The following is a 13,865-nucleotide window of genomic DNA, read 5'->3' as shown; positions in this document are numbered from 1 at the left end:
TCTTGCATAATTATTCAGTGTCCCCTGGGGTAAGCTTACTGAATGGGGGGGAGTAGAGGTGCTGAGGCTAGCAGTAACTTGCCATGCTTCTTAAGGCACCTTAAGAAACAGCACTGTCACCCTGGCTCATATTCTGTTGGTCAAAGGTAATATGGCCAAGGCTGAAGTTTATGGGACAGAGCCAGGTATTCCACATCTAGTTGGACAATTTGTAAAGTCAAGTGCAAAAGGGAATATGATGTCCGAGTGGAATAGGAGGAGTTGCAAATGCAGAGGTTGGGTCCATTTCTCCTCTGATACAAGACAGAGGAGCTGGGGTTTTGAAGTGAACACCTTACTGTGAAAGTTAGTTATTTAAATTTCAATAAGAGAGGTAAAGTAGTAGGTGCCTCCAATATGAGATGAGTAAATGAAGTTAGTGTTTTACTGAATAATTGGGAGTCCAGGTAATTCTTCTGAAAGCTACAAATGATTATTGCACATTACTGAACTGCAGGATATGTTGTATGACTTTCCACAATACAATCTAGTCATTGCATCCTGATTTTAAAAAATAATTTATACATCAAAGAATAAGATAAATGCATGCAAAAATTATTTTTAACTTGATTATTAGTTTTGCTGAATTGTTTACCTTACTCTTTCATTTTTAGAGTAATTGTTTTAGGCTATAAGAAACCTTTGGAAAGAGAGGACCTTTGTGAGCTACATGAAAGTGATTCTTCCTATATTGTGTGTCCTATCTTTGAAAAACAATGGAGGAAGGAAGTCTTAAGGACTCAAGAGAGGCAAAAAGTAAAGGTAATTAATTATTAAATCCTAAGTACCTAATTACTACATAAAACTAGAAAGACCTTTTTCCAAACATGAGATATTATTAGTATATGTGCTGCCGAAGCGAGCACAAAACATGAGATATTATTAGTATTAATTTAGAAAGTCCCTAAAATATGTGAAGTGACAACCTATTTTCATAAGCAGAGTTGGTTATTGCAACTAACTTCTCTCAACAAATTATTCAGCAACCCCTCCCTTTAATATCAGGAACAGTGTGTTGATATGTTATCTTTGGCTCTTCACCAGTATCTTTTGCTCAACTGTTGTGGCAAAGATGGTTTCTGTATCCCCCTATGGCTTTATATCTGTTGTTCCAGGTATAATATGGTGACCAGGATCAAATTTAATGGGGCAGGGATGGATAGGTACTTCATATCTACCTAGTGTCATGTACATACTTATATGTCCTTTTCAGAATTCTCAAAAAGAAAATATAATTTGAAGATAACACTGTATCTATATTAATATTAATTACATTAATAAAACAGTTTCAACATTGACAAAAGTAAAAAAATACAACTGTTTTTCTTGCCTGTTTATATTACATGGTGTAAATAATATCAGTGATCTGAAGTCATACCATACCAACGATATAGATCATATTTTCAAGTTTAACTGAATTTATCCCATTCTTCTTACCTTATTTTTAGAGCACATTACTAGTTTTATGGTTAGTTTGTATATATATTTCATTTTTTGCTTCCATGAGCTCTGTCCAATTTTCTCATTGCTTCTTATTCTCTTTCATTACGTAGGCATCCTTTCTTAAAGAGACACATGCCAGGAAACCATCTCTGGTCTATGCATTGTGGAATACTTTTAAGTTTGTCCTGATTCAGGTTGCTTTATTCAAAGTGTTTGCTGATATTTTGTCCTTCACTAGCCCGCTCATAATGAAGTAAGTTGTAGTCTGGGTTTTTTTGTTGTTTGTGTACTTCTTTCTTCTTTTTATCTCCCCACAGGTAAATTATAAGCAAGTGTTCCACTCTAAAAGTTGTACTAAAGAAAGAGTACGGAAGGCTCTTATTGCAAATTTTATTTAGGATACGGACATTCTGTTAGCTTTGCTATAACGCAAATGTGAATGATGGTAATACAGTCAATATTTACTGAAATCAACCATATACTAAGTACTGTTCTAAAATTTTTGTCTTAATTAACCTATTCAGTCTTTACAACAATCCTATGAAACAGGAAATATTGTTACACTCATTATCGTGATGCAGAAACAAAGGTTTAAGTAATTTGCTTAAGTTCACATAGATAGAAAATGCGGGAATTATTATTAAAACCTGGGATGCCTGTCTTGAATATATATTTAGAAAATGAAATGTACATACCGTCACTATTTTTCTTAGCTGTGACCTTTTGGGAGTTGAACTTTATCAGCCAGGGTAATAATATATAAATAAATGTAAATGCGTGTGGGTTTATATATACACCCATATACATAGAGAGAGACACACTGTTAGAAGAATTTTCTTGATATTTCTTTAGTATCTATATGCAAGGATTTACAGCCAGACAATGAAATTGGGACCGTGACTCTGTGGACCTTCTTCAAGAAGTCATTGCCCTATCTCCTATATGGTTTATGGAAACATAAGGTTTTTTTTAATTAATCTATGATAATTTTTTTATGGTATATCCTCTTTAGTCATTAGACATAATGCTATTAAAATAATATTTCAAGAAATGGAAAAGTGTTCAGAATATCCTAACAAGCCAAAATAGAAAGCTATAAGTCAGCATGTAAAATATTTTAAGCATATATAAATATTTATATATTCAGAGAAAAAGTACTGGAAGGACATACACCAAAAAATTTACAGTAGGTATATCTGGATGATTGTTTGTGGATAAGTTTTAGTTTCTTCTTATCCTCACCTCCTTCGAGTTATATGATAATATTTTAATATTGAATACATTCCCAAGTTGTGGGAGAACTATTTAATTAGGTACTTATACTGTAAGAAACCTGTGGAACTATTTTAAGAACTGTTTAATTCATGAAAACAGAATTAATCCTTAGTTCCTTAAAATCTAGATAATATCCAGAAATGTATTTATCTAATATTTATTGAGCACCTGCTACATACCCCTCTTCTTCATAGACCCTTGGGTGGACAAAAATCAAAGAGTCTCTGCTCTGATGACCTTCAGGGATGAGATAAATAGTAAACAGATGAATAAATATAAATGATATTAAGAAATAATCAGTGCTCGGGCGCCTGGGTGGCCCAGTGGTTAAGGCCTCTGCCTTCGGCTCGGGTCATGGTCCCGGGGTCCTGGGATTGAGCCTCGAGTCGGGCTCTCTGCTCAGCGGGGAGCCTGCCTCCTCCTCTCTCTCTCTCTGCCTGCTTGTGATCTGTCTGTCAAATAAATAAAAATCTTAAAAAAAAAAAAAATCAGTGCTAAGGAAAAAAAAGTACAAGGGAGGGGGTAGGAAATGCCATTCTGGGGAGAGATGGAAGTGCTGTTTAATTTAAGTAGGTTAGGGAAGACATTGTTGATAAGGTGCAATTTGAGAAAAGTCCTAAAAGAAGTTAGGGAAGAAGCCAAGACCATACCCATTGCAAATAGGAAGAACAGGAAGGGCAAAAACCACTAGGCACGTGCATGCTTGGTGTCTTTGAAGACCCGCAGGAGGTGAGTGAGGCTTGAGCAAAGTAGCTGGGAAGAAATGTGATAGATTGAGGTTAGGAAGGTCTGGGCATGAAAAAGATTTTAAAGGGCCTTATGGAATATGATAGGGATATTGACTTTTATTCTGTTTTAGAAGGGAAAACTTGGGAAGATTCTGAATAGGATTTGATATGATTAGACTTAACTTTTATAAGGGTCACTCTGCTGCTGTGTGGAAAATAATGTAAATAGGAGCGAAAGTAGAAGTGTCACTGGTTGGAAGACTGAGATAGTCCAGTTGAAGGTCAGTGGGGCCTCAACTAGGTTGTGGCAATGAAGGTGATAACAAGTGGTCAGATTCTGGCTCTTTTTTTTTTTTTTTGTAATTTCACCAAGTTTTGTTAGAATTGGATTTAAAATATCCTAAGTGCCATCATGAGATGCCCAGCCAACCCTTTAATAAGCATTTAACCTTCATGTGTAGGAGTTAGTCATTAATTTCAAGGCTCCTCAAGAGTAAAGAAGAAATTCAGAGAAATGTCAAGCACCAAGTTTACAGAATCCATATATTCCTTTTTTTTTTTTAAAGATTTTATTTGTTTATTTGACAGAGAGAGATCACAAGTAGACAGAGAGGCAGGCAGAGAGAGAGAGAGAGGGAAGCAGGCTCCCTGCTGAGCAGAGAGCCCGATGCAGGACTCGATCCCAGGACCCTGAGATCATGACCTGAGCCGAAGGCAATGGCTTAACCCACTGAGCCACCCAGGCGCCCCCATATATTCCTTTTATTTAAAAAATAACATATGGCATGCAATCTGATGTTATGACCTACATTTATTTATATTAGAAGATAATTCATTTAGCTGTATTTATACTAGAATTGTTAGTGGAAAATCACACAGGCATCTGGCAGTGAAGAGAGATATGGTACAGCTGCTCTGCTTTCCTACAATTCTTAGAGATAGAAATCAGATATATTTATTTTCTGTCATTGTTTCAGTATATTCTTCCTCAAAATTCAACTTGTCTAATTTCAATATTATCAGAATGATTTTTTAAATGTAATATTTGTTCTTTATAAAAAACTGATACAAAATTTGATGCAGAATGGGAATAAAATGTCTGTACAGTTTTTGAAGTACAATTCTCAAAAGCAGTAATATGCTAACTAAAAGAGCAAGTCACAGCTTGATGTATATTTATTAGTGTTTGTATTCAACTCTAGAAAATACAGATTCTGGCTCTTTTAAAGGTAGAGTCAACATAGTACACTAATGGATTGACTGTAGGTTGAGAGAGGAGAGGAATCAAGGATGCCTTCAGAGTTTTTTTTGAAGTCACAAGGTAAATGAGGCACCATTTACTGAGATGTAGAAGCTCAGGAGGGAGTAGAGTAGGAAGTGGGCTGTCCTAGACTTGCTAAATCTGAAAACATATTAGCCATTTTGCAAGAAGGAATGAACTGACAGACTGCTGTCCTTTGGAAGGCCTGACTGCTGTCCTTTGGGTGGCTTCTAGGGGTGGCTTTTGGCTGGCAACTAGAATTTGCGTATCAGAAGTCCTACTGCCAGAACTGTTTAGAGTGGCTTAATTTGTCCAAACTACTCAACAATCAATATAGTTCATTCTGAATACCCACTTTCCTTCTAGAAGTTTGGAATTTTGGCATATATTAGGGAGAGGGTGCCTTGGATGCTGAATCTCTAATGAGCTCATCTGGTAGACAATACTTCATCTATGCTACCACAACTAGTTGCTGGGATAATTAAGTGTGTTTTGTGTGACCCTACTGAGAAAGGACTTTGGGAATCTTGTGTCTGTTTTCTCTGGGACCCATGTACCTTTTCTCTTTGCTTTTCATTTTTTTTTTAATATCCTTTAATGTAATAATCATAGTCATTAGTATGACTAGATGCTGACTGTTGTAAGTCCTTCTAATGAGTCATTTAACTAGGGAGTGGCCTTGGGGATCCCTGACAGCCATCTAGCCAATCCAGAAAGATTGGGGAATTATCTACATAAGCTTGGAGTTGGGAAAAATATTGGCTGGAGTAACAAATTGGGGAATTGTTCCAAATTATACTGGGTAGGTCGAACCACTTTTGTCAATGAGACCCCCTTAGCACGGATAAGGAGAAGTAAAGACATCAGCTATTCCAATGTGTGGAGTTAGTGAAGATGGGGATATCCATCAAAGGACAATGAGAAGGAGTGTTTAGTGCAAGGAGAGGAGAACCAAAGGAGTGTGGTGTCAGGGAATCTAAGGCAAGAAGGTGTTTCTTTGTTGTCAGAAAATTGCTCCTTTCAGTTTTCACCCCAATGTCTGTTTGGCCCCCTTGTCTATGGAGATATAAGCCAGATGTCTCCTGGATTAAAACCCCCACCAGAAAAGGTAACATACCTCTTCTTCCCCTGCCTCTGCCACTCACCTTTGTATATTGCAGCTATTTTTAAGGAGTTGCCGAAGAGTTCTGTCATCTGTGGCCGGAAATCTGTCTCTCAGAAAAGTATTGACCAGCAATCTTCCTCTCCTGCCCTCTTCTGGTGATCTATTGCAATAGTATTAAGATTGTCAAAATTTAGTGGCATAAAACAATGATCATTTTATTACGTTCACCAATATCTGTGAGGCAAACGTGATAACCACTAAGTTACAGACATAAGGCATGATTTTATGGATCTGAACTTCAGAGAGGGATGGCTTTCCTTTGATTCACCATGACGGGCGCCTTAGCTGATTCGCTCAGCTACCGATAGCTGTAGAAGCTCAAATAGAGATATATGTTGGGGGCTTTGGTTTTGGCTGTCAGCGGGGTTGTCTTGGATCTTTATTATGTGTGCTGGTGCTGGAATGTCCAAGATGGCTTCTTAGCATGCATACTGATGCCTGGCCTAAGATGGCTAAAAGTGGCCAGATCTCCAACTCTGTCTTATCTGTCTCTCTTGCTCCAAGCCTCTCCAAATGGTTAGCTTGAGCACAGAAGTCTCAGAGCAGTTGAAATCCTTACATAGCAGCTGGACTTTTTTCTGACTGAACATGCCAAGAGGCTCCGACTAGTCTTTTTATGACCTAGCCTTGGAAACCCCAGGATGTCACTTGTGCCACATTAGTTTGGTCAAACAGGCCCCTGAATCAGCCCAGATGGAAGGAGAGGAGACTTAAAATAGTTAGGTTTGACTTCTGAGTGAGTAGAAGTAGCAAGAGATTCCTGGCCATTTTTAGTCATGCTCTGATTCCTAGTTTTCAGTGACTACTGCTCAAAAAATTCATTCTAGAATCTCCCTGTGGCGACTGTTATCCAAAATAGCATAGTTCATGGCAATTCAGTGTCTCTGTTTTCTCCAAATATTTGCAGTCTACAGGATGCTAAATAATCACTAGATCCTTGTCTATGGGGTAAAGAATGTTCTCCCTTATTTTGTGACACACTTTTATAACACACTAGCTTGACCATACTTGCAAAACAGTTATGTCAGTATTGCATTGAAATGAGTTGGTTGATGTTATCTTTCTCCCTGCCTAGACTATGAGCTCCTCCTGGTAAAGGATTCTGTGTTACTCAATTTCTGTGTCCTTACTGCCTAGCACAGAGCCTGGCACATAGAACTCAAATACTTGTCCTGAACGGAATACTGAATAAATGGGCTTATCTAAAGTCACATATTTTCAAGAGATTCTCATTCTAGAGTAGCTAAATAGCTTTAATATTTTCTCTGCTCAGCAGGGAGCCTGCTTCACACACCCACCTCTCTGCCTACTTGTGATTTCTGTCAAATAAATAAAAAATAAATAAAAATAAATCTTTGAAGATTTTATTCATTTATTTATTTGACAGACAGAGATCACAAGTAGGCAGAGAGAGAGTAAGGGAAGCAGGCTCCCTGCTGAGCAGAGAGCCCGATGTGGGGTTCGATCCCAGGACCCTGGGATCATGACTGGAGCCGAAGGCAGAGGCTTTAACCCACTGAGCCACCCAGGTGCCCCATAAATCTTTAAAAAATATATAAAAATAATACCTTAATTAACTTACTATTAGAAGAAATGTTTCTTGTTGATGGTTATGCTTACTCTTTTTCCCCCTTTCTGTGAATTTTATTGTAATATTAGTCAAACCAGTGAGTATTCATGTCTGATGAATTTGGTTTTATGGTATTCACTGTGTCTTGATCATTGATTATTTTTAATACTTCCTGATTTATATTTGTAGAACCAGTATGGTACCTGTTGATAGTCCTTTAGTTGTTTGATTTTATGAGAAAGGAAAAATGTCTAATTGGTAAATACACCCACAATAAGAAGAATAGTGCACCTCTTTCAGGAAATTTAATTCATAGACCAAAAAGACATTTAGTAAGTTACCCTTTTTTTTTTTTTAAGATTTTTATTTATTTATTTGACAGACAGAGATCATAAGTAGGCAGAGAGGTAGGCAGAGAGAGATTGGAGGAAGCAAGCTCCCCGCTGAGCAGAGAGCCCGATGTGGGGTTCGATCCCAGGACCCTGGGATCATGACTGGAGCCAAAGGCAGAGGCTTTAAAGATTTTTTTTTTTTTTAATTTATTTATTTGTCAGAGAGAGAGGGAGAGAGAGCAAGCACAGGCAGACAGAATGGCAGGCAGAGGCAGAGGGAGAAGCAGGCTCCCCGCCAAGCAAGGAGCCCAATGTGGGACTCGATCCCAGGACGCTGGGATCATGACCTGAGCCGAAGGCAGCTGCTTAACCAACTGAGCCACCCAGGTGTCCCAAGGCAGAGGCTTTAATCCACTGAGCCACCCAGGCGCCCCAGTAAGTTACTCTTGTAAAAATAATTTGGTGTTCCAGTGGATGGCATCTGATAGAAATCCACTCAGAAATACAGAACTTCCTGTTATTTCATCTGGGTGGGCTGTGGTATAATTTAATACACAGTGCTCTAAATAATTTTCAGCGACTAGAGGTTTTAATAGTAACTTTAGAAACACTAGTATATATTTGATTGCAAAGTACAATTCCAATAAAGTTAATCTTTTGAAGTTCTTTGTTTATAAAGCAATTCAGGAAGCACAAATTGCTTTTAATTTTTTTACCCATAAGTTGTCCAAACTGCAAAAAAAAAAAAAATTTCAGATTAAGGCTTAGACATTAATTTTTTATTTTTAAAAAATATAAAAATATAAAAAAATGTAAACTGACACAAAGAATGAGTTTTTAAGTCAGTGTTCTTAAAAAAATTTAGGTGTACTCTACCTAATCACATGTGGCTTCATTCTAGTTAAAACCTTAAGTTAATTCAAAATGGCTATTTACAATAACAAGTACATTTCTGCATTTCCAGAACTCAGAGTAAAAAATATATATGTGTACATTTCTAAAACATTATTATACATTTTACTTATAAAATAACAGAAACTACTTAAGTCAACCAAGATTTGAGGCTGCAAAAAAAAAAATGACATTAATCTGTAGTATCTGAGAGAATATATCCAAGTTGTTTGCACCATGACGTAGAGTATATGTAGGCTTTTAAAATTTGTATTATTAGTCACACAGATACAGTTTTAAAAAGTTAAGAGCACCTATATAAAGTTATTAACTATGATATGAGGCGTTTGGAGTTGTAACCAGTGTTCACAGTTGAAGGAGAATAAGCAACCAAGAGAGCTATGATTAGAACCATCCCCACTGTACCTCACTGTACCCCAGCACTGACCGTGATCATCGTGACCATGCTGTCACCAAACTTAAGAGGAAATGTGGGAAGATAGAGTAGAGAGAAACTGGATATGGACAAAAGTAATAAGAGGTGAGATAAAATTCAGGCCTTTGAAAAAAACTGTGTGCCATTCTGAGAGATTCACTACTTAACATTCTAATTGTCATGTTTCCCTATATTTAACAAAATTCATGATAATGATAAAAAAAGAAGCTTTAATGGTCTTTGTGTCTCAATTTGTATGATGAAGTTAGGCCAGAACAGTTCATTGGTGAGATTACCATAAGAAAACTAGAGATTAACCTTGTACTCAAAAGCCTCTGAAGATAACTGTTGATTCTGTTTACTTTATTATATAATACTTGGATTAAAAATAAAGAGGGGAGAAAAGAGGCCAACTTGGCAAGAAGAGAAAAAGAGCAGGTAAACATGTGAGTGTGTGTAACATTTGGACAACACTTAACTCCTATAAGCATTTAACTACCTCAGATGTTTAACCTTTCTTCCCCTTTCTCAATTTCTTTATGACATCCAGGCAAATGATCATTTTCTGTGAACATCGCCCAGATTTTGGATGGAGTGGCTATGGTTATGCTTTGGCACTTTTTGTTGTAGTCTTTTTGCAAACCTTGGTCCTTCAGCAATACCAACGTTTTAACATGCTCACTTCAGCAAAAATTAAGACAGCTGTAATTGGACTCATCTACAAAAAGGTAAAAAATTAAGGAATTCTCCATTTTAAAAAAAATTTTTTTTAAAGATTTTATTTATTTTTTTGACAGAGAGAGATCACAAGTAGGCAGAGTAGTAGGCAGAGAGAGGAGGAAACAGGCTCCCTGTTGAGCAGAGAGCCCGATACAGGGCTCTATCCCAGGACCCTGAGATCATGACCTGAGCTGAAAGCAGAGGCTTAACCCACTGAGCCACCCAGGTGCTCTGAAATTCTCCATTTCTAAATCGTTTCTTTTCTTGCATACTTTAAAATAGGAGAGTATTAAAGGTTCCTTGGGTGCCCTTTGAGTGTATGTTAGTTTTTGCCTTTTTTTTTTTTTTTTATTAACATATAATGTATTATTAGCCCCAGGGGTACAGGTCTGTGAATCGCCAGGTTTACACACTTCACAGCACTCATATTTGTTTTGCTTTAAAAGAACTTTGACTCATCCGTGTTGGTTGTATTAATTTCTCTATAGTCCTTACTGCCCCTGCAACTTCTGGTGAACCCTGTCACTGTTGCATCACCAAACTCCTCCTCCCAAAATGAAGGCGATGAATTTTTTCATGGTTGTCTGTGTTTATGTATTAGTAAAGTTTCTTCTTTTCATGATCATTTTGATTCTTCATACTACTTTTTTCTTCTTCCTCTGCTGGCTCTACTTGCTTTCTTGTGCAGCAAAGCCATCTTTCTCTATACGATCATTATCTGCTTCTCTTTCACTCTAGGCTCTGCCTCTGTACCCACCCACCTCCAGAACAACCTGGCTGATCTTTATACCTGTGATCATGCTGAAGTTTAATTTGTTCTTTCTTGAAAATGCAATTTTAGGGACGCCTGGGTGGCTCAGTGGGTTAAGCCGCTGCCTTCGGCTCAGGTCATGATCTCAGGGTCCTGGGATCGAGTCCCACATCGGGCTCTCTGCTCAGCAAGAAGCCTGCTTCCCTCTCTCTCTCTCTCTCTGCCTTCCCCTCCGTCTACTTGCGATCTCTCTCTGTCAAATAAAAAAAAAAAAAAAAAAAAAATCTTAAAAAAAAAAAAGAAAATGCAATTTTAAGTACAACCTCTTTACCATTCAGAGCCTTTTACTTAGGCTTCATAGTTATAAACAATTAAAGAGTTTCTTCCTTCTCATAGTTATCACCTGAATTAGTCAGTCAAGTGTATTTTGCCTTCTTACTCTGTACTCTTCTGTAAATTGTGGGCTCCTTAAGATTTGGAATAGAAACCTATTTACCTGTTGTACTTTTATTATCTGGGAGAGTGACTTTAATATATTTTTATAAAAGTTGGATGACTGAGTAAATGAATAACTGAGCCACTGCCTTCAAGAAATTGGGGGGAATCATTAGCATACATATTAATATGTGGAACTAAATGCAGGTTTTATAAGAGGTCAGATAAGCAGGAAATCTACAGTGATTGTGTGCAGTTAAAGAAGGTTTCACATAGAAAGGAAACCTTCATATGGCCTTTGGGAAAGGTGTAGAATTTGTATTAGCGGACGGAAATATTATAATTTGGGCTGAGCTGGGCATGAAGCTTATAGGCCATTTGGCCATATTGGGCCAAAATGGGGGTAAGGAATGGTCTTAGCCCAAATGCAGGTACATACTGTTAGGGTCATAATTCTAGAAGCTGTAAATTCTGAGAAATCCTATTATGGAGGAAGGATATCAAAGAGTCTAGGGATCAGTTTAAATCTTAACACTTGTTTTTGATCTATAGTCCATATGGAACAGGATTTCATTCAGTGATTACAGCACTGGAGTTTGGAAATGGGATTTGGATGGATGTACAAATATAAAAGAGTGGACTGCAGTAGAAATTAGAACAAGCTGTCAAATAAAAAAAGAAAATCAAGCATTGTAGGTGAGTCTATTTCAAGGGTAGAGAGACCCCGGAGATAATAACGGGAGAGGTAACCCTGACTACAGGGAGGAAACCACCAATTCCCTAGAGGTGGTTTAAGAACAAAGAGCACTCAAGATCAAAGGAGTACAGCAATCAAGCCAGCTCAGTAGGGCTTGGTGTATGCATTACAATTTAATGCCAAGTCCATCCAACAAGCAGCAGAAGTCATACCCTGTGTTGTTATAACCTGTATTGAGGCACTGAGATGGCACGTACACGTGGCAGTGATATAAGGTTCCCTCTTTTCTAAGTGTTGTATCCTACACCTGTTTTCCAGAGAGTCTGTCTCTGTGGAACTAATTAGAGTAGTTAGATTTCCATTCCCCCCCACTTTTTTAAGATTTTATTTATTTATTTGTCTCAGAGAGAGAGAGAGAGAGAGAGCGCACAAGCAGGCAGAGTGGCAGGCAGAGGCTGAGTGAGAAGGAGGCTCCCGCCAAGCAGGTAGCCTGATGTGGGACTCGATCCCAGGACATTGGGATCATGACCAGAGCCGAAGGCAGCCGCTTAACCGACTGAGCCACCCCGGCGTCCCAGATTTCCATTCTCCTTACAGGTTGTAGAATTCTGACTTTTTGTATTTAGATACCTTCAATATCCAAAATGGCTCTCATAGTGGCACCAGAGGACCCATATTAATCTGACATTGGCTCTACTTCATTAGGGACTTGCTATAAGACTGGGGTAAACATGGTCTCAGATCCTTTTCTTGGTGAGGAAGGGAAATGTTAGGACTTTCTTGTTCTCTGTCCATCCACATTACTGCTGATGGTTTGGAATAAAGTTCAAGGAATATCATTTTTAAGGTTTGTGGGAAAAACATGGGCCCCATTCTACTTGATCACTTTAAGAGTTCATGAGTCTCAAAGCTCAGATTTTGTTACCCCTTAGCTCACAGGTGCAGGCCCCATGACAATTCTTGAGGACTAAGAAATAGGATATGCTTCAAAAGCAGCATCAGTTAGTTTAATAGGGTTTAATATGGGCAGTCTGGGGGCATTCTTCCACCAAACACTGTCCAGTATAATCTTTGTGATTTTAAAAATGGGTTAAGGTGATCAGAAGGTAAAAACCTTGTAGTTAAAAAATAAATGTCGTGAGGATGTATCATGTAGCATGGCAATTATAGTTAATAATACCATATTGTGATAGGCACTTGGGTGGCCCGGTCAGTTAAGCCACTGCCTTCAGCTCAGGCCATGATCGGGGGTCCTGGGATCGAGCCCCACATCAGACTCCCTGCTCAGCAGGCAGTCTACTTCTCCCTTTCTCTCTCCCTCTGCCTCTCCCCATGCTTGTGCTTGCTCTATTTCTCTCTCAAATAAATAAATAAAATCCTTAAAAAAAAATACCGTATTGTGTATTTGAAAGCTGCTAAGAGAGTAGATCTTAAAAGTTCTAATCACAAAAAATAAAATTTTTGTAACTATATGTGGCGATGAATGTAACTAGACTTGTGATCATTTTGCAGTGTATCAAATACCAAATAATTTTGTTACACACATGAAACTAATATATGTCAATTAAATATATCACAATTTTTTAAAAAGGTGGGGGAGGAAAAACAGGAGAGATTTGGAACATGGGGTGCTGACAGAATAGCTTTGAGTTAGAGACCAAAGTATTGTTTTATGTTGAAGGAGATATCTGAAAAAAAAAAGAAAGAAAGTAAAATAACCAAAATATAATAAAAACGTACTGACTTCTAAAACATTTTTTTTTAACTAAACAAAAGTAATACATCCATACTACCCGGTTTGGTAGCCACTAGCCACATATTGTTGAGCCCTTGAATTGTGGCTCATAAGAAAGTGGATTTTTTTTTTTTTTTAATGTGACAGAGAGAGAGAGAGATCACAAGTAGGCAGAGAGGCAGGCAGAGAGAGAGGGGAAAGCAGGCTCCTGGCTGAGCAGAGAGCCTGATGTGGGGCTCGATCCCAGGACCCTGAGATCATGACCTGAGCCGAAGGCAGTGGCTTAACCCACTGAGCCACCCAGGCGCCCCCAAGAAAGTGAATTTTTAATTTTAATTACATTTAATAACAGCACATAGCTAGTGGCCACCATTATTGGACAATAGT

General features: G+C 38.0%; 1 protein-coding gene across 4 annotated transcripts in view; it reads left to right on the top strand.

Moving 5' to 3' along the window:
* Positions 1-13,865, top strand: part of LOC125095563 (ATP-binding cassette sub-family C member 2-like) — a 100,421-nt gene that overhangs the window by 13,293 nt on the left and 73,263 nt on the right. For 3 of the 4 annotated variants that reach the window (XM_047722036.1, XM_047722034.1, XM_047722033.1), the window contains exons 3-5: positions 654-801; positions 1,593-1,735; positions 9,691-9,868. In XM_047722036.1, the coding sequence (XP_047577992.1) occupies positions 654-801; positions 1,593-1,735; positions 9,691-9,868 (469 nt within the window). Of the gene's footprint in view, positions 1-653; positions 802-1,592; positions 1,736-9,690; positions 9,869-11,609; positions 11,743-13,865 lie in introns of those variants that run through there. The other variant, XM_047722038.1, reaches the window with a different exon arrangement.

Source organism: Lutra lutra, chromosome 1, assembly GCF_902655055.1.
Source record: "Lutra lutra chromosome 1, mLutLut1.2, whole genome shotgun sequence".
NCBI lineage: Eukaryota > Metazoa > Chordata > Mammalia > Carnivora > Mustelidae > Lutra > Lutra lutra.
The sequence above is the reverse complement of the archived record's forward strand: the minus strand, read 5'-3'. Positions and strand labels throughout refer to the sequence as shown.